The sequence below is a fragment of the Vipera ursinii genome, assembly GCF_947247035.1.
Source record: "Vipera ursinii genome assembly, chromosome: 3".
Classification (NCBI taxonomy): domain Eukaryota; kingdom Metazoa; phylum Chordata; class Lepidosauria; order Squamata; family Viperidae; genus Vipera; species Vipera ursinii.
Window position 1 is genome coordinate 71,000,367 of NC_139516.1, and position 22,904 is coordinate 71,023,270.

The window sequence follows — 22,904 nt, forward strand, 5'->3', positions numbered from 1 at the left end:
CCGGGTGAAATTCAAGGTGCTGGTTATCACCTATAAAGCCCTATATGGCCTGGGTCCGGGTTATTTGAGGGAACACCTGCTGCCGGCATCAAACGCCCTTCGCCCAGTGCGCTCCCACAGGGAGGGTCTGCTCAGGGTTCCGCCGGTGAGAGATTGCCGGCGGGTGACACCCAGGGATAGGGCCTTCTCGGTGGGAGCGCCTGCCCTCTGGAACCAGCTGCCGGTGGAGCTGAGGACTGCCCCCGACCTCCGATCATTCCGCCGGGGCCTGAAGACCTGGCTCTTTGAGCTCTCGGGCCCAGACTGAGGAGGAATTTTTAATTTGGGGTTCTTTTTAACTGACTACAGGGTTAATTTAATATTTTTTAATTTGGTTCTTAATTTTTGTATTTTGGATTTTTAATTCCCTGTAAACCGCCCTGAGTCCTCAGGGAATAGGGCGGTATATAAATATAACTAAATAAATAAATAAATAAATAGCCTTCATTCTATGTATATGCCTGCTTATTAGGGCTTTCGCCCCCCCCAAGCGGCATTATTACAAAGTCAGCTTATTGCCCCCAACAATCTGGGTCCTCATTTTACCTACCTCGGAAGGATGGAAGGCTGAGTCAACCTTGAGCCTGGTGGGATGCGAACCTGCAATAATTGCAGGCAGCTGGTGTTACTTAAGGAGGCATTAGCCCACTGCTCCACCAAGGCTCTGGATGCTTGACAAGTGACTCACATTTGACGTTGCAATGTCCAGTCATGTGATCCCCTTTTGAGATCTTCCCACAAGCAAAGTCAATGAGGAAACCAGATTCACTTAACAACCATGTTAGTAATTTAACAACTGCAATGATTCACTTAATAAATGTGGCAAGAACAGTCATAAAACAGGGCAAAACTCACTTATCAAATTTCTCACTTAACAACAAAAATTTTGGGGTCAATTGTGGTTGTAAATTGAGGATTACCTGTACAGGGTATCAATCATCTTTTTAACTGTAGTCCCAAATTTCTAAAGTTCAATGAAATAAATTTAGAAAACATTTCTACTATCGGTATTTTATACACTTTGCATCCTATGAAAGAAACCAAATTCATTTGGGTTTATAAGAATACATTTTTGAAGCTTTGTTTTCTTGATTCCCAACCCTTGTTATACCCTTCCATGACTGGACTTGGCAAAGGAGATATTAGCAGGCCCACATTTATCTCCCATGCTACAGATACCATTATTAGTCTATCTCCAGGTTTACTTGGGATGAAAACTTCAAATAAATTTAAACTATTTCAAGTCATAATATTAAGGGTAAATTAAATGAACTGCAATCTATGCAACATCTGGCATTGCTTAAATTGAAAGAACATAAACTACAAATAAATGACATATTTAACTGGCATGCTTTATTTACACATCCGCTGAATTGGATCTTCATATAACCAATACAATTTGAATCAAAGCCAAATGAAACCCATAATTTTCCTTTAGTTATTCTAGCCTATCATATACCGAGATTAAAACTTGTTAGGTACAATACTGTGAATAAAAGCACAAGAATAAGCAAACTGTTAACATGTAGCATTTAGCAAATCTGGTTTTCACATTTTTTTAAAGACTTTCAAAAAGTCAGAAAGGCACAGTTACAAGACTATTTGTACTTGTGCAATCTATGCTACAATTTAGCAAAAGAAAGAGGATACCTAAGAGGAAGCAATATAGGAGTACAGGCATTTTGTTTTTGCAAAATTTATCTAAAATATCCACACAGCAAAGCCATTTTGCTATGTCTTTGATCAGCCCCACCCCCATCAAATATAAGATGATCATAAAAAGAAAAAAGTTGATGGCGGTTCTGCTCCACTTCCATTGTGCAGTTTGTTTTATGGAGCAGATCTTCCAAAATGCAAGATATTGAAGGCATAGCCTATTCCCTAGATTTATTAATTTCCCTTAACATACTTACCTTGGATGTGACTGAAGATGACAAATACATTTTCCCAATCAGTTTAAGAATGGTCAGTACTTAACAAATACATTTGATAGTAAAACAAAAGTGAAAATGAAACATGTTAAGCCATGAATTAGTTGAAATAGATTTGAGATTTTAGGATTTCTATTCTTATGTATAAAAAATTTCAAGAATACCTCTCCAGATCATACCAATCTGGCTAGTTTGTATGTGTTAATTCACCAAGTTGTTCTTTGTAGTTTTCCAGAGATGGTATTCTGGCCAAAACAAGCCTGCATAGGACTGGACTACTGCCAGAGCATAAATTACTTCTGGTTCTGAGAGTTATCTTCTGGAAAATCACTGAAATGGCAGCTTTCACACATGCTTTTTTCTTAATTACTGTTGCTGTTTCACCAAGTGACGCTAGTTTAATGTGTTCCAGTGGCAGGAGCATAAAAGGAGACATAGATGCTGTGCCTGAAAGAAATATATTTCTTTCCATATTTTATCTGCAGCATAATGCACTTATTAATTTGCTGAGTCAATAAAGAATAAAAAGGACTGTGGAATCAAACACATTACATGCCTTACATAATACATTATAAAATTCTGCAGAAAACAGAAAGAATTGGTTATTTTGCAAAATGTCCAGGAAATAATTTATACTAGGTTTCTTCTCAGTTAGAAATCACAAACATATTTAAAAAGAGTTGTTCCTCAGAGCAGAATTCTTCTACTCTAAAACTGAGATACATTCCTGCCTACTAACATTGCAAGGATGACAAAGAAAAATTAAACTAAACTTTTCCAGAAACCAGACTTTGAAATTTACATGATGACATAGCAATAGATCAAGGATAGTACTTGGTTGATACTCTCAAACAAGAGCAAATTAAAGCTACCTGTTAAAAGGTTACGCCCAATTAAATAAAACCTATTTATCTTTCCGGAATCAATTTATGGCTTAAAATATTTCATTACATGTTTTATGAGTTAAACTAGCTGCAGTTTTCCATTAAACATGCATCTCTATTAGCAGGATGTACCATTTCTGACCAAATAAAACATCAACTTCTTTATATTGTCTCATGCAACGGACTGTTGTTTTTGTATGTGTGTGTGTGTTTGAATTTTATACATTATTTCTTTTTGGAACTTGTACGAGATCCAGAATGAGAGGATCCAGAGGATGACCTGCGGTTTCTGAAAGATAAAAAATGGGAGAAAGCATGCAAACAAGTAAGTTTTAAATGCAATGAGTGTCACAGGGAATGAAAAAAAAGAGTAGGATTTGAAATATACTTATTAGGGCTTCATCTTTGCATCTTAGTAGTATGGAACAGTTCACATAATACTTAGGACTCTTCAATTAGGAAGAGTTTATACATTTTTAAAAATGTAAGTTCACAAGAGTACTATAAGGATCACGTTTTCTGCATTGTATGTGTATGATTATCTTTAAGATGGGTAATTAAAGGTAGCAAGAATATATTTTAAAAGCCACAGCTAGACAGAATAAAATGGCCATCACTCCACATACACAAACACACATACATGCAGCTTATAATATGCTGCTCCTCGATCCTTCCAAAGCCAGCATTTAAAGAACAACCATTCTTATTCTACAAAACCCAAACCTTTCAGGTGACCGTGATCTTGTTCGCCTTTTTTTGCGATCACCAGAAGAAGATCTAGATCGGCTTCTCTTTCTGCTTCTCTCAGTGGAGGATGATGAATGAGAGCTTGAGTAAGATCTTTTCCTTGGGGTTGAAGAACCCCTGATGGACCTGGAGCTGGATCTTTATTAAGAAATAAATCAGACTTAATCCTAGCATAAACAAAAATACAACTCTATATCAAATGCAGAAATATACATAGTTTCAAAGAATACACATTAGTATATGAATACTTACTGCCATGTTAATAAGGACCTAAACTTCAATCATTTTAAATAGTTTGTCTAGGGCCACATCAATAGCCTGTCCAGAACTGACTATATAATCTAAAAGCCATTTATGCTGGATTAATTGCTGGTTTTCAGTACGTAACAGCAAGCTTGAATATTAAGATAACATTGAAGAAATAAGAAATAATGGAGATACAAATTACTCATAAACTGAAGAAAAGGTAGGGGGTCAATTTAAATGATGTAGTATGCTATATATTTAATAAACCCTTGAAAACAAATATCTGACTAAAGTGTTAGGTGGAACTGATGGCAACAGTCATTTATATACTGTACAGGTACAGGTAGTCCTTAACTCACAACTGATCATTTAAACATTAGCTCAAAGTCATGACAGCCTTTGGAAAAAAATGACTTAGGACCCTTTCTCGAAATTACGGCCATCGCACCACCCCTGCAGCCACGATTGCAATTTGGGCCTTGGCCACAGGCCTGTATTTATGACAGTTGCAGCATCTTATGGCCATGTAATTGCAACTGCAACCTTTCCAGCTGCCTTCCAACAAGCAAAATCAATAGGGGAGGCTGAAGTTCCTTAACAACTGCATGATTCACCTAACCCAGGGGTCCATAAATCTGGCCACTTTAAGACTTGTGGACTTCAACTCCCAGAATTCTGGGAGTTGAAGTCCACAAGTCTTAAAAGTGGCCAAGTTTAAGGACCCCTGACCTAACCGTTAACCAGTTTACTTAACAATGGCAGTAAAAATGGTCGTAAAATTGGGCTGGTCACATGGCTTGCTTGCTTAATGATGTATCATTTAGCAACTAAAATTCAGGTCCACTTGTGATCATAAATTGAGGACGACCGGTAAGAGATTCGCATTTCATATACAGGCAAGTAAAAAGCCTTGTATATGAAATTTGTTTATTTCAGCCTGAATAGGTATAAAACTGGAATATATAAAGCAGTCTGTCCCAAAGGTGCTTTTTCAGGAGGCACATTAAACAGGCGGCCTCCTGAAAAAGCACCTTTGGGACAACCATGATCTGGATGACTGAGAATCTCCACAGACGTGTAAAGCCGTAACCTTTCAGACTGATTCATTCAACTGCAAGAGCATACAATCTTTCGAAGGGAAACTTCCAATTTTCTGGCTGCCAATTTCTTTACACAAAATATTTGGTCTCATTAGTAAATATGGAAAAAAAATTGCATAGAAAAGGGCACCTTTCCTTTTTTCATAAAAAGATTAACAGTTTTTGTAATTTTCAGATCAGGAGTTAGCTTTTTATTTTCTTAAAGAGTAAAATGTTAACAGAGTTAACATGTATCCATTAGATTACAGGTAATCCTCAACATAACGGTGGTTCAGAATTATGACAGCCTTGGAAAGGGTGCTTTATGGCTGTCGAAAAGACTGTGCCACCACTCTGGCAGTCACGTGATCACAAACTGGAGGCTTGGCAACCTGTTCGCACTAATGACCGATTGCCAAATGCCCCATGGTCATGTGATTATCATTGCAATCTTCTTTGCCGGCTTCTCCAGAACCTCATTGTGGAATCTGGCAGGAAAGGTTGCAAATTGCTGCTGCCTGCTAAAAAGGCTCCCGCTTGTCTCTGGGGGCTGGCTGCAAGAGCCATCTGCCATAGTCAAACCTCTCTGGCAGATGCAGAAACAGAACTGAAGAGGATTCGAGCTCCACTCTTGCATGCTGCTGGAGGGTTTCCCTTTCGCACATGGAGGGGAGTTGTACTTGGCGGGGTGCAGAAATGGAGTTCAAATTTTGAATGATTAAGCTCCCTGAAGCCCACTGAAACAATTTCTTCCTACACAGGGTATAGAAACAGCTCAAACCTATGGTTGGGTATAGAAACAGCTCAAATCCTGAAAATATAAGCTCCATTCCTGCCCCCTCCCAGAATTCCTTCATGTGCATAGAGGAGAGCCGATCTGCTTTGGTGGGCTGTAGAAATGGAATTCAAATCCCAAAGATTTGAACTGTGCTCCTCACTCTGCCAAAGGAGTTCCCTTCCAGATATGCAGAAAAGCTGAACTCCTTCAGCTGTCCCAAAGACAGGAACAAGCCAAAATCCAAGCAGAGTGGAGAAGAAGGGTGGAATGAACATGGGATGCCTCAGGCGGTTGGGGAGGCCCTAGAAGACCCACCACAGGCCGTACAGGTTTCTTCACTCAGGGGTGGATAATCCTGCTTGGACTTTGGCAGGATGGTTTTCAGTTCTTGAATGGAGCCTCTCCTAGAGCCTTCCCCCCACCCAAGGCACCCCATATTTGGCGCTGTCTGCTTAACGACCCGTGAGATCACCTAACGACAACTGGGAAGATGGATGCAGAACGAAGCAGTCATGTGATGTCTCATTTAAACAACGGCTTCGCTCAACAACCAAGATTCCAATCCCAAAGGGGGTTGTAAGTCAAGGATTACCTGTAAAACAAAATAGAAACAATGAGCTGAAGCCAACTTTACCTATATTTGACAACAAGTCTAGCTCAGTCTCTAAAGAGACTACAGACTGGATTCTGGAACCACCCTAACATTCATGCCTCATAAAAAAAAATCAAAGAAAATCATTTTGCTGCTATGTACTTGTTATCTATCATTTATCAAACTCTGATTTTCAGACTAGATATTTCTTACTTCTAGATAGCTTAAATAAAAAATTTAACTGAGCACAACAGATATTAGCTCTTAGTGAGCTAATAGATAAGTTTGCACATAAAGTTTTAGAAACCACCTCCACCCAGCAGGCTGCACACCTCAATGCATTCCTAAGTGACCAGAAGCTTATACAATTTTTACATGGTGCAAAGTTAAAAAATGTAACTTTTCTACAAATTCAAATTCTTACTTGATATTCATAGGCAGCTGTTTACAGAACCCAAAATAAGAAAACGGTGAAGAGATGCAGAATTTTAAGACACCTTTCTAGTTGCTTAAGTGATCCTTTATCCCCCCTCTTTTTTACTCCAAAATGGCTGATAAGATACGGAAAAGTTATTAGTTTGGTAGGCCTACAATTAACAGGTGAAGACAAATTTCACGGATGAACAAAACCTGAGACATTATTTTAAAAATGTTTTAAATGTGATTCATTTTTTAAAAAATGATTTGGACTGGTGAACGCATCAGCTGAACAAGATACATTTTCAGCAAAAAGGCCAATGCATTTGAAGAGAACAGTACCTCGCCTACCTTAACTCTACCATACTTCACATAGGAAATACTGCGTTTCTGGAAACAATGGACTGAACTACATATCAACATATCCCAGATGCTAATGTCCCCACAATCAGTAATGAAACTGAAGCAAAAAACAGATGTAATATTTCAGAAACAACCATCAGCCATCAATATTAACCACTGAACAGAAAATGTATTTTGGCCTGACCTCCCAGTTTCCAAAGTGAAAATCTGAGAGAAAATTTTAAACATGCAGTACAGGCAAGAAGACCTAAGGATATTTTTGAGCTAGATGAGCTGTACAAGGAAGAGTGGGAAAGTATTCCAAAATCAAGAGCAGAAAAAAAACTTTCTTAGACTTGGAAGCTTTCTGCCAAAGGTGGTTTATAAACTGCTGACTAGTACAATATCTAAACTTCTGCATCTACCATATTCACTGTTTCTCATTTTGAACATATAAAAGTACATATAAATAGTAAGCATGCATTCAAGCATGCAGAAAAAGTTTTAACATCATACAAAGTAGAGATTTTGTCAGCTTCTGTTCATTCAGTAATTCACTGATACATACAATTTGGCCAAAAGTGCCTAAACTTTTGCATGCTATTGGGTTAGAATTAATTTTAAAAAGTCCTGACCTCTATTTTAAGCAACCATACTAATTACAAATATTTTCACACAGATTTTAAGAGGGGAAAAAATCAGACTGGCAAGGCAGTACTTTACCTATATCTGTTTTAGACATGGGAGAAAAATTAACTATGGATATATATTTTAATATAATTACTGTTCATTATTTCCTATTTTTTTTTGAAATGCAAGCACCAGAAATAGGGAAAAAGCTGTTATTTTAAGATTGAATATTCAACATTCAGCATTTCTGTATATAGTTTAGCTTAGAATACAGATAATACCTACTAAATGGTAAACTGACTTTACACATACATTTTAGTTAGATTTCCTGCCTTTCCCCTGAAAACTCAAATTGTCATACCATCTCTCCTCCAATTTTCATAGTTTCCTGTAGAGACCCTCTCTGAGGGAGATGGATGAAAAATAAATTAAAACAATAAATACCTTCACTCTCCCAATTTTTAAACACTTTCTTGGAGAATTTGTAATAAATCATTTTGCTACTTCAGTAAATATAATTTCATTTGCTACTAAAATTATATTAAAAGAAAGACATTTGTAGCAAATGCTTATAATAAAGTAGTATGGATGGTGACCTCTTCATCTCTCTCTCTCTCTCTCCCTCTGACAAGCAGAGCTTGCTACCTCATTCACCTTGATTTCGACCCACGAGATCTAGAACGTTCTCTGGAAGTGGAATGAGACCGTGACCTTGAACTGGAAGAGCTTCTGGACCTGAAACAACATGAATATTTTTCTTTTTGGGAGGAACAGAAAAACAAGAATCCAATGAACCTAAGCTTTTAATTTAACAGTATTTGAAATTTACACTAGGACATTCTTCACAGAGTGATTTAAACAAGCAAAAAAAACAAACAAAAACAAAACCCTTGGTTAGGAACTAAATAGCTGTTTGACCTAATAGAAACAGCATAAGCTAAGTAAGCAGGGCTTATCTATCTTCCAGGTCATGTTATAAGTTGCTTTTTGAAATATTCTTCCTGAATAATTTGTCATATATTATGTTTGGATGTTACCACAGAAGATAAGCTTATTGCCTTTTTGAAGTCCAGTATAATAATAATAATAATAATAATAATAATAATAATAATAATAATAATAATAATAATAATAATAATAATAATAATAATAATACAGGTAGTCCTTAACTTATGACCACAATTGAGACCAGAACTTCAGCACTAAAAGATCTGGTCATGTGTCATAACACAACTGTGCCCAATTTTAGTACTTTCTGCCTTGGTTGTTAAGTGAATACAGCTTCCCCCATTGACTTTGATTGCCAGAAGCTGGCTGAGGTCACAAATTGTGATCACGTGACCTTGGGACATTGCAACCATCATAAATAGAAGCTGGCTGCCAAATGTCCAAATCACAATCCCATGACCAGGGGATGCTGTAATGGTCGTAAGTGCAAGGATTTTTCAGTGCTATTGTAACTAGTTGCTAAATAATTGGTTGTAAGTTAAGGACTACCTGTAAATTTAAATTACATTCTCTTGAAATGGATTTATCTTAGAATTTTCCCAATGGATTTTGATGTGTAAGTCACAGACAATGAATGAATCTTGTTAGTATGAACTGCACAGTTCAAAACAGAAAATAGTCAAGTTAAAGTTACCTATACCAGAAGTTTACCACAAATGACATGTTCCACAAGAATTTGAAAGCAACTTAATCACAATTCAATAACCCTTAATGAAAACAAAGTTGTATGAGTCGAAATATATCTATTCAGAAATAAGCCTTAGAGGGGCTTGTTTTGACATAATCTTATTTTATATATTTAAAATTAAGTGCCAGTAGACTATGAGATTTCCTTTTAAATAAATGAGTGTCTTCTTAGTCATAATTAATTTCGTTTCTAGGCACAGTCTTAGCGTTCAATTAGTTATTTTCAATATTTATCCAATGTTTGTAGAACATCTGGAACATTGCTGATTTATGATATATGAAAGCATTCATACCTTTCATTTTTAAAACTGTATTTCTCTGATTATACCTATTTCCTGAACATAATTCTGACAGATTTTATCTACTGATTTTATCTACTTACTGAGTAGTAAAACTTTTTTTAACAAACTTTTTATAAAGCTTGCTGTGTTTACAGGACAAGAAATTATTAACACAAGGAAAATACAAATGGAGGTCTCTAGATTATATACATTTATTTCAATTTTAAGTGTTCCCATAATAGATCTTTCAAAACAGGATAATTGTACAATTTCATTTACCCTCAGTGAAAAAAATATTGGATTTTCTGCTTAATAAGAAGGTAATTTATTTTAAAAGAACTGATAAATAAGATCATTAAGTACATAAATTACAGATTTTCAATCTGAAATATTTTAATTAATTTTAAAAAACTGACTGGATCCAGAACTTTCATGAGCTGAGTTGGATTAATAGACACTCTTGCTTGATGAATACTTTTGAGGATTCTTTATGAAAAAATCATAAAGTATCATTTTGGGAGTAGTAGACACTGTCAGCAGCATGTATTTTGAAGCCTTGCATTTCATTTGACATTGGTCAAATGAGCTTGACTCATTTTATTCCTGATAAAGTTGGCCTTGCTGGGAGATAGCCGAATGAAAGACCAGTAAATGAAGAATCTGCTTACTAAATTCAGCAGTGGTACCTGTACATATCTGCCAATGAGACATTCTTTTTCTTGGGAAATCCTAGTATCCAGATTTCTAGCTAGCTAACCTTATGGATCTGCCTTAAGAAACTGAACAAAGATCATAAAGAATTAAACACCTCAAAGCACAATCTCCTTTTTTAAGTCAAACACCAAGATCCCCATTCAGAAAGCCAGAATTGTTGCTTTTCTGGTTATCTGCAAAGGATATAAACCAGCTAAATTCAAAGGTTCACTTGCTGAATCAATCTCCTGGCTTTGTTCATTATCTCTACACAGCTCCTTGACAGCTCACTGCAGTGCCTTACGAAGACTGTTGGGTGCAAATATGGATTAACTTAAATCACCAAAAGAAAAAAGCATAGATTTTAACTTTTCATTTGATCCAAGATTCAAACTTGTGTATTTTCTCAAAGGTTGTCCTGGCAGTTTGGAATAATAATTCTTCACATATTTCTTAAACATTTGCATACTACTTCAATTAGTTTCTAATTCACAGTTCCTTTTAATGCTTTTTTAAATGTATGATTCTTACGTCAACTCCCTGCCCCTCCAGGATAGTTTCATTATGATATAAGGATCAAACGAAGCTATGATGTGTGATTTTCAATATTATAAAGTCCGGAGGAGAGGGGAGCAGTAATTAAGCTGAATAGAGAGGAACACAGACCCAAAAATGGAAAATACCCATGTTGAGGTACTAAGTTATTCATGTTGGGTATCTTTAATTTATTTTATACAATTTTAATTATAGAATTCAGATATTTATAATGAAAAGTATAGCAATGTTTTTGTTCAAATATTTGAAATTTTTTAGAATTTTTTAAAATCTTGAAAAATCTAAATTAAAAAATCCTTTAAAAAATGTACTGTTGTCTTGAGTTCACTATTTCAACAATCGAGTAAAAATCTGTACCTTATGAAGTTCTGTTAGTTAAAATCTTTTAAGAAACTATTTTTAATTTATTTTGTAACCAAATAGTTTTGAACTTCAGGTCCCTTGATCCACTTGCCTTATTATTGCTGCCCAAGTGTTATAAAAAAGGTCTGGTAAAAGTATTTGGATGATATCTACAAAAGCCTGAATTGTTTTCCCTTCAGCTCATGAAAAGCTAACTTTATGGAGCATTTTTTCCCCTAATCTTCTATGAACAAGTAAAGTCCTTTGGAATTCCATTACTTCTAGTGGAAATATACAAATATTTCTAATTGATTATATGTTTTGTTTTTCTTTCTCAAGTCTATCAATGTTACAAATAATGCAGTTTTTCTTAGTCCACACAACCTTTCAATCCTTAATCTTTCTCCAGCAACTTTATCCTCCTCCCTTTATTTATAATTTATATTCAGTAATTATTGCTCTTCTATTTTTCCTAATTTTAGATCATGATATATAGAATTAACATGTTGGTCAATGTGTTTAGTAGGCATGCAAACCAAACCACGTTCTTGTCTATGAAATGGATAATTATTTTCCCATATGTTGAGTTATAACAGAATTGTATTAAACAACTGAATGTTAATATTTACCCCACTAAAATTTTCCATCTGCATGTTAAACTTCTTTAGCATTGATTTTCAAATGTAAGCTTGAGCTAATGAGTCAGAAAAAGCTATTTATGTAGAAATAAAAACCAAGGGTATTTGAGTCTGCTAGCCTGAGCTCTGAGCTTTAGGTTGTTTCTTAGTTGTACAAATACAGCATATAAATTTTCACATTATGGGGATTATGAACCCCAGCAGTAGATGGAGAAGCAAAGAAACAATTAAGTGATTTCACACTTCCCAATTCTCCAACAAGGACCACATCATTGTACTGGAATCCTTTCCCAAAGTGAAAGGATGTCTTCTTTTTATAAAATGTTATACCTAAATATAATCCTAGAAAATTTTATTTTGTTCCTTTTCTATAAAAGGCACTGGGCTACATTTGTAAGTTGATGAGGATACTAAAAACATGTTTTAAGTCAATGAAAAAAAAAATCCAAAATATGGAGACTAGAGAATCCTGAAATCAACAAATTCCTTAATTGGAGTGTTTTTATGCAACATAGTTTTCCTTTAGGGATATTTTAAAACATAACTATATTTGTATTTGGCAGTTTCTCCATATACATTTTTATGAATAATTCATCATAAAGCTGTTACAAAATCTAGATACCGTAATTTTTGGTAAAATAAATGCTGCCAAAACCTAGGCTCTTCCAAGGGTTAATATGTATACAGAGACCCTTGTTTATTTAGAAGTTTAAATACAAGTTTAAATTTTATTATTTTAAAAATTCCAATCCCTTCCCTTAAAAATAAGGATAACTTTACTTCTTTTGTAAGTTTCTACCAATAAGCAGATCTTTAAATAGATTAATATTTGTCTCTCACCAAGCCATTAACAAAAATGTATTTTGAAGTCACACAATCTATATGACATAGGACTATATTTAGCTGCTACAAAAATACTAAAATTAAGAGCCAAGTCTTTAATTTTTATAAAACTCAGAATAACCACCTCCAATTCACTCATCTTTAATGCTGTTTATCCCTGCAGCTGGATATGTAAGATTGATTAGACTAACTTAAACTGCGAAAAAATAATTTAAAAGTTAATCACAAAAGAGAGGTAAATAAAGAAAGTTAGATACTGACATTTTGTCTGGCGTTACCCTTGACCTGTACCCGTTTACCTGGACCTAGACCTTGAGCTTGAGTGGGAGGATGAGCGAGATGAAGACCGTGAAGGAGAAGATCGAGACTTGGAACGACTTCTAGTGATGGAAGATTTCTTCTTATTGGCAGAATCTTCTTCTTCACTACCATCCAGATTATATTTAGAGAGATCAGCATCATCCTCATCTTCATCCTGGAAAATAACACTGGCAGCTTTTTATGCTCATTGGGAAAAAAGTAGGTGTACTAATTTGATCATAAATCCCCCAGAGCATGTCCATAACATTTCTTAATAAGGACAAGGATGTTTATGCAGCCTGTTCACATGATGTAATACAGATGAATTCTATAAACTTCAGATTTAGACAGAAGAGCTAGACATCTCATTTAGATAAGAAAACTGAAGTGGCCGGCTACTATATTTAGACTATCATACATCAAAATGCTACAGAACAACCATGTCTGTCTGTCTGTCTGTTTTTATCACCCCTAGTTCCATGCAGAATGAATGATGTAGTTAAAATACAATCTAGTAACTTTTCTTTTGAGGGAAAAAGAAACAGTCTTTAAATATTAAGTTCTTTTTCTTTGTTCCATCAAACTGATATTAAAAATTGAACTTAAACAGTAATTTAACTGGCAGGAATCCTGCATACACTCATGCATACTGAATAAATATTTAATTCATACTAAAATAATTGCTTCCTCTCATTCAATGTTAAGCTACCATATCTCATATTGTTTTTTGTTTTGCAGTGTGTATGTATACACACACACACACACACATATACACACATATATATATGTATGTATATGTATGTATGTATATATATATATATGTATGTGTGTGTATATGTATGTATGTATGTATTATGTATGTATGTATATATATTTATTTTTCCTATAGTGGTCCATCTCAACAAGTGACTCATGGTGGCGTACATAATAAAACAAACACAAATTAAAAAGATTTTTTTTCAATTGATTGTATATTTGCTTTCTGAATTTCTGAAAGTTCCCCTGAGGACCAAACAAAAAGATGTTTGTTTAAATATACACAAGTGTTTTCTAGAACAATTTTTAACTACCGTCCCAAAACATTAATAGCCATTTCACCCCTAAATGTAGAAACACATCATTTATAAGACTCTTACTGAAAACTGATCTAATTATGCATTATTTTGTAAAGACTTTTCTAAAAAGTCCAGCATTCAAAGGAGTTTGCATGTTACTTAACGTACAGAAATAAAAGTGCTAAAGTTTCTCATCTTGCTGGATAAGGTAAGTGATCTTTGACATATTAGAGCTGAAAAGGTAAGGTTAATACCATTCTGTACATTTATCTATGAATGGAGTGTTACATCTGAAGATTTTACTTTACCTCATCTAATTTATACTTAGACAGATCTCCATCCTCATCCTCCTCTTCTTCCCCTTCAGATTCCTTATCTTCAACTTCCTTTAAGATAGATGCAGGACCAACAGGTTTTCCTCTGTATTTTTTCTTTTTGCGGCCAAACTATCAAAAAACAAAACATAAATTTAACCAATTAGAGCATGCTATTCCAAGAATTAAGAGCCATTGGATTATTGCAGAATATGCATACAGTTTTCCATGCACAAATGACTCTATTGCCTCATTTCTTTTTGCAAAAAGGAAAAAAAACAGACAATCCAGGTTATTAGTTGAGTTAAATAGATCTAACTCTGGCACAAGTCCAGCTTAATAGAGGGGTACAGACGTTAATGCTTGATGAGCTGAAAATTTCAATTGCTTTCTACAAATGTATGTATACGTAAGTATACATAATCAGTGCAGGCAAGAGATGAGTGAACAAATGGTCTGCTTTTATATGAAGGATCCATTATTTTTACTAATAGAATTCCTTATTTATAGGCAAACATTTTATTCATTAATGGAATTAATACTAGCTTTCTGCCTACCTCACATTTCTTTGGCTTCTGGCCAATGAATATGTATATTTAAAATACAAAATAAAAGTCTCATGCACACATTGGCTGGTGGAAAAAATAGAATGGTTTATTTTTTTGATTTAACCTTTTTTCTTGTTTACTCCTTTTGGTGGGACTAGTTAAATTCAACACAATTTTCCACTCAAGCAAACAGAGCAACTAATCTGATGTACAAATCGATTTAATGGAAGGACTGATTAGTATGTAACTTATCTGTTATAAAGAATCTATAGTTCTATGCAACATTTCCCATCCTAGATATGGTTCTCCAGAGCTATCTAAGAGCGCCAATGTGGAATTTTAACATGCTGAAATAGGAAAATTATGAAATATATTATCACAGTATCAATTTTTACTACATAAAAATCAAATTTGGTATTTGTACATGCTTTTATGGCTTGTTCCATGCCTCAGGAATTTATTCCTCTACAAAGATGTAATAGTGATAAAGTTGGAACAGACCTTGGAGGTCATCTAGTCCAACCCCCTGCTCAGGCAGGAAACCCTATACCAGGGGTCGGCAACCGGAAAAAAGGAAAAGAGCCACTCGGAACCGGTTCCATTACTAAAACAAAAAAGTGGGAGCCGCAAAAAGTGCGTGCGCGTGCGTCTACACACGCGCATGCGCAAAAAACATTTTGCGCCTGCGCAAAATGGGAGGCACCTGCGCGGCAACGGGTCTCCCCTTTGGCGAGGTGCGTGCACACCTCTGCCCGAACGGGCAGTGGCGCCGCTCGTTGGGAAAGCTGCCGTGGCCCGTTTGCAAGCTGCCGCCTTCAGAGGAAGGCGGCAGCCTGCAAACAGGCCGCGGCAGCTTTCCCAACGGACGGCACCACTGCCCGTTCCAAGAGGTGCGTGCGCACCTCTCCGAACGGGCGGAGGTGCGCGCGCAGCTCTCCAAACCTTTGGAGAGGTGCGCGTACACCTCCACCTGAACAGGCAGTGACGCCGCTCGTTGGGAAAGCTGCTGCGGCCCGTTTGCAGGCTGCCGCCTGAAGGTAGCAGGCTGCAAACGGGCCGCGGCAGCTTTCCAAACGGACGGCGCCACTGCCCGTTAGGGCGGAGGTGTACGCACACCTCTGCCCGTTCAGAGATGTGCGCGCGCCTCTCCAAACGGGCGGCGCCACTCTCCATTTGGAGAGGTGCGCGTGCACCACTGCCCAGAGAGGTGCGCGCACACCGGGCGACTGGGAGCCGCAGGAGACGGCTCAAAGAGCCGCATGCGGTTCCAGAGCCACGGGTTGCCGACCCGTGCCCTATACCATTTCAAACAAATGGCTGTCCAGTCTCTTCTTAAAAACTTCCAGTACTGGAACATTCACAGCCTCTGGAGGCAGATCGTTCCACTGATTAATTGTTCTAACTGTCAGGAAATTTCTCCTTAGTTCTAGGTTGCTTCTCTCTTTGATTAGTTTCCATCCATTGTTTCTTGTCCTGCCTTCAGGCACTTTGGAGAATAACTTGGCTCCCTCTTCTTTGTGGCAGCCCCTGAGATATTGGAACACTGCTATTTTGTCATCCCTCGTCCTTCTCTTCATTAAATTAGACATACCCAATTCCAGCAACCCTTCCTTATATGTTTTAGCTTCCAGTCCCCTAATGTTAAACAATGATAATGTTATAGTCTATGAGATTTCTTTTAAAGCCTTCCTTTGGTAATCTTAAACCAATGTATTATTTCAGCCAAAAAATATAACTGACATTTCCAGAGCCATGTTTACAAATTAGAACTAAAAAAATGACTTTAGGAATGAGTTTTCCCATTAGTATATTTTAAAACATTTCGTTACATACGTATCACTCACCTCATCATACTCCCCATCTGACTCTTCACGTTCTATATATTCAACATTCTCTCTTTCATTGAAGCCCCCACCATATCCTACAAAAGGAAATTCTCAAAAATCTCAAAAAGTAAACCAATACTCTAAGGATATGACATGTTACTTTATATTAAATAAAAGTAATAGCAAAGATTTCTATGTAAGTGCCTATTAGTCTGCATAAAAAGGCTGTAAAAACTGAAAGTGAAACAGAGGTATGGGAGCCATCTATATACTATTTCATTAGTTTTACCTGTGCAGATAAATTAGAAGTATACAAAAGCAATGGCAGTCAACAGAATTTCCTGGCAGTTACTTGAAACTAAGTCAAGGCAGCTGACAGAGTGGCGTTGTGGCACAAGACTCTCTAAGAGTCTCAGAGAAGAAGAAAAGATTGTACAAATGCAAATGAAAACATGTTGTGTGAGCTCAGTTATATGGCCAGAAACAGTTCTAGAAACCAACCAAAATGCTCATTTTTCAGCCACACCAATTCCAACTGTTTAGATCAGGGGTGTCAAACTTGCAATGTCATGTGACGTGATGCGACGTATCGCAACTTTTTTTCCATTGTTGCTATGATGCATCCGGCCTGCAGGCCGGCAGTTTGACACCCCTCGTTTAGATAGTACTGTCAAAGCTATAAATGTAAATCACATTTTGAGCAGCATGCATATAAAACATATCAAACTTTGTGTTAGATGCAACATTTGCCACTGTAGGAAACATTTTTACATACTGAAATATTCTCCTTTTTAAAAATCACGATCTGCCATAGTATTAAAAAACATTTACACAGCTATGGACATCCTCCTATATGCTCACTGGGAAGCCAAAGATTCTTCCCCAATATTTCAGTCTCTGTGGGTCCCTCAAAACCATTTCCACAAGTTATAAAATTCCACAGAGGGGTTTATATGCAGTATCAGTAGCTGCACATGACACAGGAATAAATTCTAGCATACAAGCTAGATTTAATACATTTAATACTGAGAAGAACTGCCTAGACGTGCTTTGCTTTAGAGCAGAGGATTTACTTAAATTTACTCTAAATCAAAATTAACAAATTTCAATACTAAGCTGCGTTTTTGCAAAAGTAATATTATTTCTGTGTTCCATGAGGCATCTTTTCCAGCCAACTGATGCAAAGGTTTCAGATGCAAGGCATTGCAGCTTTCTGTGTCCTGAGCATTTTTTGAAATCAGGAACAAGGAAAGTGCAGGTATTCTTTTGCAATATTCAGCACCATGATAGTAATTCTTAAACCTGAAACTGGAAGCTATCCCCCGCAACATCTATCTCTACTAAAAGTAAGTTTCAACTTTTCTGATAGCTCTCAAGCATTTTGCAATATTTATGGTTCTCGCCTCAATCCATTTATTTTGAAAAATAAAGGGATGCATCACCAGAGATCTTGGGAAATATTCAATATTCCACATGTTGAGTAATTTTTAATACAGAGAGGGGCATTCCAAGAAGCCACTAGTATCATTTGACCTGAATTCCTCTGAAATCTATTAGAATATTTTTCTTGATCAAATTTATGAACGGATAATCTATTTTTTTATTAAATCAGTTATCCCTAAGTTAGTTTGTCAATCTGTGCACAAAATCAGACTGATTCGATATGATAGCCCAGCTTAGAAATCAGTAGGAAATTCCGAATGAATCAACTCACTTATTTGAGCCAGATCGCTACTATGCTGCACACCTTAACTATTTGATATAGAATACTTTCTAAAGCATTTTAGTTAAGTTTATTACCTGTTCTTTCTTCAAGTTTGGCATACTTTGGAGTGTTGCACATATTGCATTCTGACCTCCGTGCCCAATTAACATTACCACATCTTTGGGAAGAAAAATACATCAGTTTAAAAACTGAAAATAATACTAGTAATATTAACAAGATAAGTATTAGCTGACACCTGAAGAACCGAAATGTTTAAAATAATTTTTAATTGAAGGAGCAGAGTTTCTCTCCTATATTTCAGATACAACAAATAGCATTTAAATGTCAAGCAAAATACATGTAACTTTTTTGGCACATATACTGGTGCATATGTATCTTTGATACTATATTTAGTGTCCCCAAAAATCTATCCATAGTTAAAGTTAAGCCTAAATCTGAACAAAATACAAGCAAAAAAGAGCAAACAAAATATTTTATGTTGACCAAACAATTCATTGGTTTGGCTGATTTTTTGCCAGTCAGCAGGTTAAAGAGATGGAGATATTCTCCTGTCATATATAGATTTTACAGCAATGGCACATTTCCCATATGGTATCAATGAAAATACAAATAAAATCAAACTAAACAAATGCTGGCAGACAATAATGAAGTCAAGTTCAATTTAGCTAAAACTGACAACTACATTAGTAATGCAAATAAATGTTCCATTTTTTAAAAAAATTCAATTGCCTTCTAATAGATATCTCAAGTTGTCTAAAGTTATATGGAAAATGCACACATTTATCAACATGATCTTTAGAGAAGCTTCTCGATGAATGGTGCTAGAAAAAGATTGCAGTTTAAAAAATTCTCAATGAATGTTAAATATTGTATTCAATACCAGAAACAGAACATCTGCAGTTCATTATTATTTTCATTTTTAAGGCAGCCCACTTGCCAAATGATTCTTACTTAATGCACCAACCAACTTGCTGGATCTACTAAATGAGCAAATTTAAATCTGTGCTCTTACAGAACAGCAATAGATGATCTCGGTAAACCCAAGTGCATTTATTTAGCAGTAAGACCCTCTGTATGCAATGAATATCCTTATGATTAAATAGGCATAAGAACAGGGTGAACAAATTATAAAAGAGGTACATATGGATAATATCAGCAAAAAAAACTAAAAATAAAGGACAATAACATTAAACTAAGAATAAATTCAAGTTTCAAGATCAACGTACGTTTTACATTGCCAGTCATTAGCACTAAAGAGACCACGGCTCTTTTCAGCAAGTGTCTTCCCTATCTCAGTCCCTCCAGCTTTCATCATTTTAGCTTCTGTAGTTTTTTCTGAAAGTAGAAAACAGGCAGGTAAATCAATCTTTTTCCTGTACATTTAGTTTTGGAACAGTCCCATAAAAATAAACACAGTTGATATAGTCACCTCGACCACATCTGTTACAGCTGGTTCTTCTAGCAAAATTAACATTACCACATCTGCAAATAAAAGAAACATTATTTTAAGAACTTTCAATGTAATTAATATTTCCAAAAGCTTCGGCTCTCAAGCCTATGCAAATCAGTTCAGAACTCATGCTTTTTAAGATGATTTATAGAGAAACACTTGGATTCACGCTTACAAAATAACTGCAGTTTCCTTTTGATTAACTACCACTACAAATTCTCCCACATCAGGTAGAAAGATCACAGCGAATCAGACATTTTACTTGACATTTTTAGAAGCATGTAATGCAATTCAATCCAAATGGAGCCTTGGTGGAGCAGTGGGCTAATGCCTCCTTAAGTAACACCAGCTGCCTGCAATTAGTGCAGGTTCGAGTCCCACCAGGCTCAAGGTTGACTCAGCCTTCCATCCTTCCGAGGTAGGTAAAATGAGGACCCAGATTGTTGGGGGCAATAAGCTGACTTTGTAATAATGCTGCTGGGGGGGGGGGGCGAAAGCCCTAATAAGCAGGCTTATACATAGAATGAAGGCTATTGCTAAGCTTGTAAGCCGCCCTGAGTCTTCGGAGAAGGGCGGGATATAAATGGAATTAAAATAAAATAAATAAAATAAATAAATATACACAGAATGAAGGCTATTGCTAAGCTTGTAAGCCGCCCTGAGTCTTCGGAGAAGGGCGGGATATAAATGGAATTAAAATAAAATAAATAAAATAAATAAATATACACAGAATGAAGGCTATTGCTAAGCTTGTAAGCCGCCCTGAGTCTTCGGAGAAGGGCGGGATATAAATGGAATTAAAATAAAATAAAATAAAATAAAATAAATAAATATACACAGAATGAAGGCTATTCCTAAGCTTGTAAGCCGCCCTGAGTCTTCGGAGAAGGGCGGGATATAAATGGAATTAAAATAAAATAAATAAAATAAATATACACAGAATGAAGGCTATTGCTAAGCTTGTAAGCCGCCCTGAGTCTTCGGAGAAGGGCGGGATATAAATGGAATTAAAATAAAATAAAATAAAATAAATAAATATACATAGAATGAAGGCTACTGCTAAGCTTGTAAGCCGCCCTGAGTCTTCGGAGAAGGGCGGGATATAAATGGAATTAAAATAAAATAAATAAAATAAATAAATATACATAGAATGAAGGCTATTGCTAAGCTTGTAAGCCGCCCTGAGTCTTCGGAGAAGGGCGGGATATAAATGGAATTAAAATAAAATAAATAAAATTAATAAATATACATAGAATGAAGGCTATTGCTAAGCTTGTAAGCCGCCCTGAGTCTTCGGAGAAGGGCGGGATATAAATGGAATTAAAATAAAATAAATAAAATAAATAAATATACATAGAATGAAGGCTATTGCTAAGCTTGTAAGCCGCCCTGAGTCTTCGGAGAAGGGCGGGATATAAATGGAATTAAAATAAAATAAATAAAATTAATAAATATACATAGAATGAAGGCTATTGCTAAGCTTGTAAGCCGCCCTGAGTCTTCGGAGAAGGGCGGGATATAAATAGAATTAAAATGAAATAAATAAAATAAATAAATATACATAGAATGAAGGCTACTGCTAAGCTTGTAAGCCGCCCTGAGTCTTCGGAGAAGGGCGGGATATAAATGGAATTAAAATAAAATAAAATAAAATAAAATAAATATATATACATAGAATGAAGGCTACTGCTAAGCTTGTAAGCCGCCCTGAGCCTTAGGAGAAAGGCGGGATATAAATGGAATTAAAATAAACCAAAAATAAAATAAATGCCAAACGCACTGAACGGCAAGGCAGCGCGGCTTTGAAAAGCTGTACTTCTTAGTACATTTCTAAATTACCCAGTTCATTTCCTACGTCATGCATCATCAGCCTGTTAAAAAGATGACACCGACTCCATATAATAAACCACTTTGCACGTGGAAGAAAGCGTTCAATAAACCAGACCAGGGGTCTTCAAACTTGGCCCTTTTATGACTTGTGGACTTCAACTCCCAGAATTCCTCAGCCAGCAAAGCTGGCTGAGGAATTCTGGGAGTTGAAGTCCACAAGTCATAAAAGGGCCAAGTTTGAAGACCCCTGAACCAGACGATGCGATTAATAATCCACTGCGCACTTAAAAATACACCTCAATTTGCTTCCGGGCAGCTGGGCGCAGAAGTTATTACTAGTACGACTCTCAACTCTTATTACTTCTATTCCTGTTGCAGATAATATCTTACAGCGGGATCCTTCCTTCCCCTGGAAATGTCGAGCTGGTGGTTTCTGACCTTGCGCTGGCCGTTTGGCAGGATGAGGCCTAACGAGGAGTCGCAGCGGCCGCGCGACAACCGCGGGCTACACCTGGGGCCTCCCTTAAAAAAATCCGCCCCGTTGCAGGGAGGGAGGGGGAAAAAAGGGGGGAGGGGGAAGCCGTCCGTCCCCGCGACCCCAGGGAAGGCCCGGGTCCCTCCCGTAGCCTCAACAGGCCAAACCCTGCCGGCTTCCTCCGTCCCGGCTGCCTTACTTTTTGTCCGGGCAGATCCAGTCTCCGTCGCTGACGCGGAAATTCTTAGTCGACATCTCGGCCGCGGGAAAGGCCCAAGCGCTTTCTCCGCTCGGCGCCTCGCCGGACCAGCCCGAAGTAGGCAGCAGCTCGGCGTCGCCGGTGATTGGCCAGGACGGCGGGGTCTTGAGGCAAAGGAGAGCTGCCCTCGCGAGCGCCTCTTTCCCTTGTGACGGGTTCTCGCGCTAAAGTTATTTTGTTTATCGATTTGCCGGCTAGAATCTCTCGTAGCCGCTCGGCGGAGCGTTGGGGCAAACGCTACCGAAAGGGTTCAGAAAGGAAGGCAGAAAAGAGGAGGTCGTCAGGCATTCCCTTAGCTGACCCTGAAGCGACGATGGTGGGCGGAGGCTGGGAAGTTCAGAGACCGACCCCTAGTGTTTGGAGGACTTTATGGCAGTGGCATAAATAAG

The 22,904-nt window shown here is 36.9% G+C and overlaps 1 protein-coding gene across 2 annotated transcripts; it reads right to left on the reverse strand.

The window, feature by feature from the left end:
* Positions 1–1,370: 1,370 nt before the first annotated feature.
* Positions 1,371–22,694, reverse strand: ZRANB2 (zinc finger RANBP2-type containing 2). Of its 2 annotated transcripts, none has more exons than XM_083360470.1 (10): positions 22,456–22,694; positions 19,931–19,983; positions 19,728–19,836; positions 18,576–18,658; positions 16,794–16,870; positions 14,396–14,533; positions 13,032–13,207; positions 8,340–8,420; positions 3,578–3,739; positions 1,371–3,143 (listed from the first exon to the last, which is right to left on the reverse strand). In XM_083360470.1, exons 1-10 carry the CDS (start codon positions 22,509–22,511, stop codon positions 3,080–3,082), a joined length of 999 nt encoding a protein of 332 aa, XP_083216596.1. In that variant the 5' UTR covers positions 22,512–22,694; the 3' UTR covers positions 1,371–3,079. The 2 variants fall into 2 exon arrangements, with proteins under 2 accessions (XP_083216596.1, XP_083216597.1); XM_083360471.1 differs by lacking the exon at positions 22,456–22,694 and adding an exon at positions 22,220–22,417.
* Between the last annotated feature and the right edge of the window lie 210 nt (positions 22,695–22,904).

What these genes read in the sequence shown, in the direction of transcription:
- ZRANB2 (XM_083360470.1), bottom strand. Translation starts at nt 22,511, where the DNA reads ATGTCGACTAAGAATTTCCGCGTCAGCGACGGAGACTGGATCTGCCCG. An exon ending in CTGTAACAGATGTGGTCGAG is followed by an intron (nt 19,837 to 19,930) that starts GTGACTATATCA and finishes TTCTACTTTCAG; the next exon opens with AAAAAACTACAGAAGCTAAA. An exon ending in CAAACTTGAAGAAAGAACAG is followed by an intron (nt 16,871 to 18,575) that starts GTAATAAACTTA and finishes TTCCTTTTGTAG; the next exon opens with GATATGGTGGGGGCTTCAAT.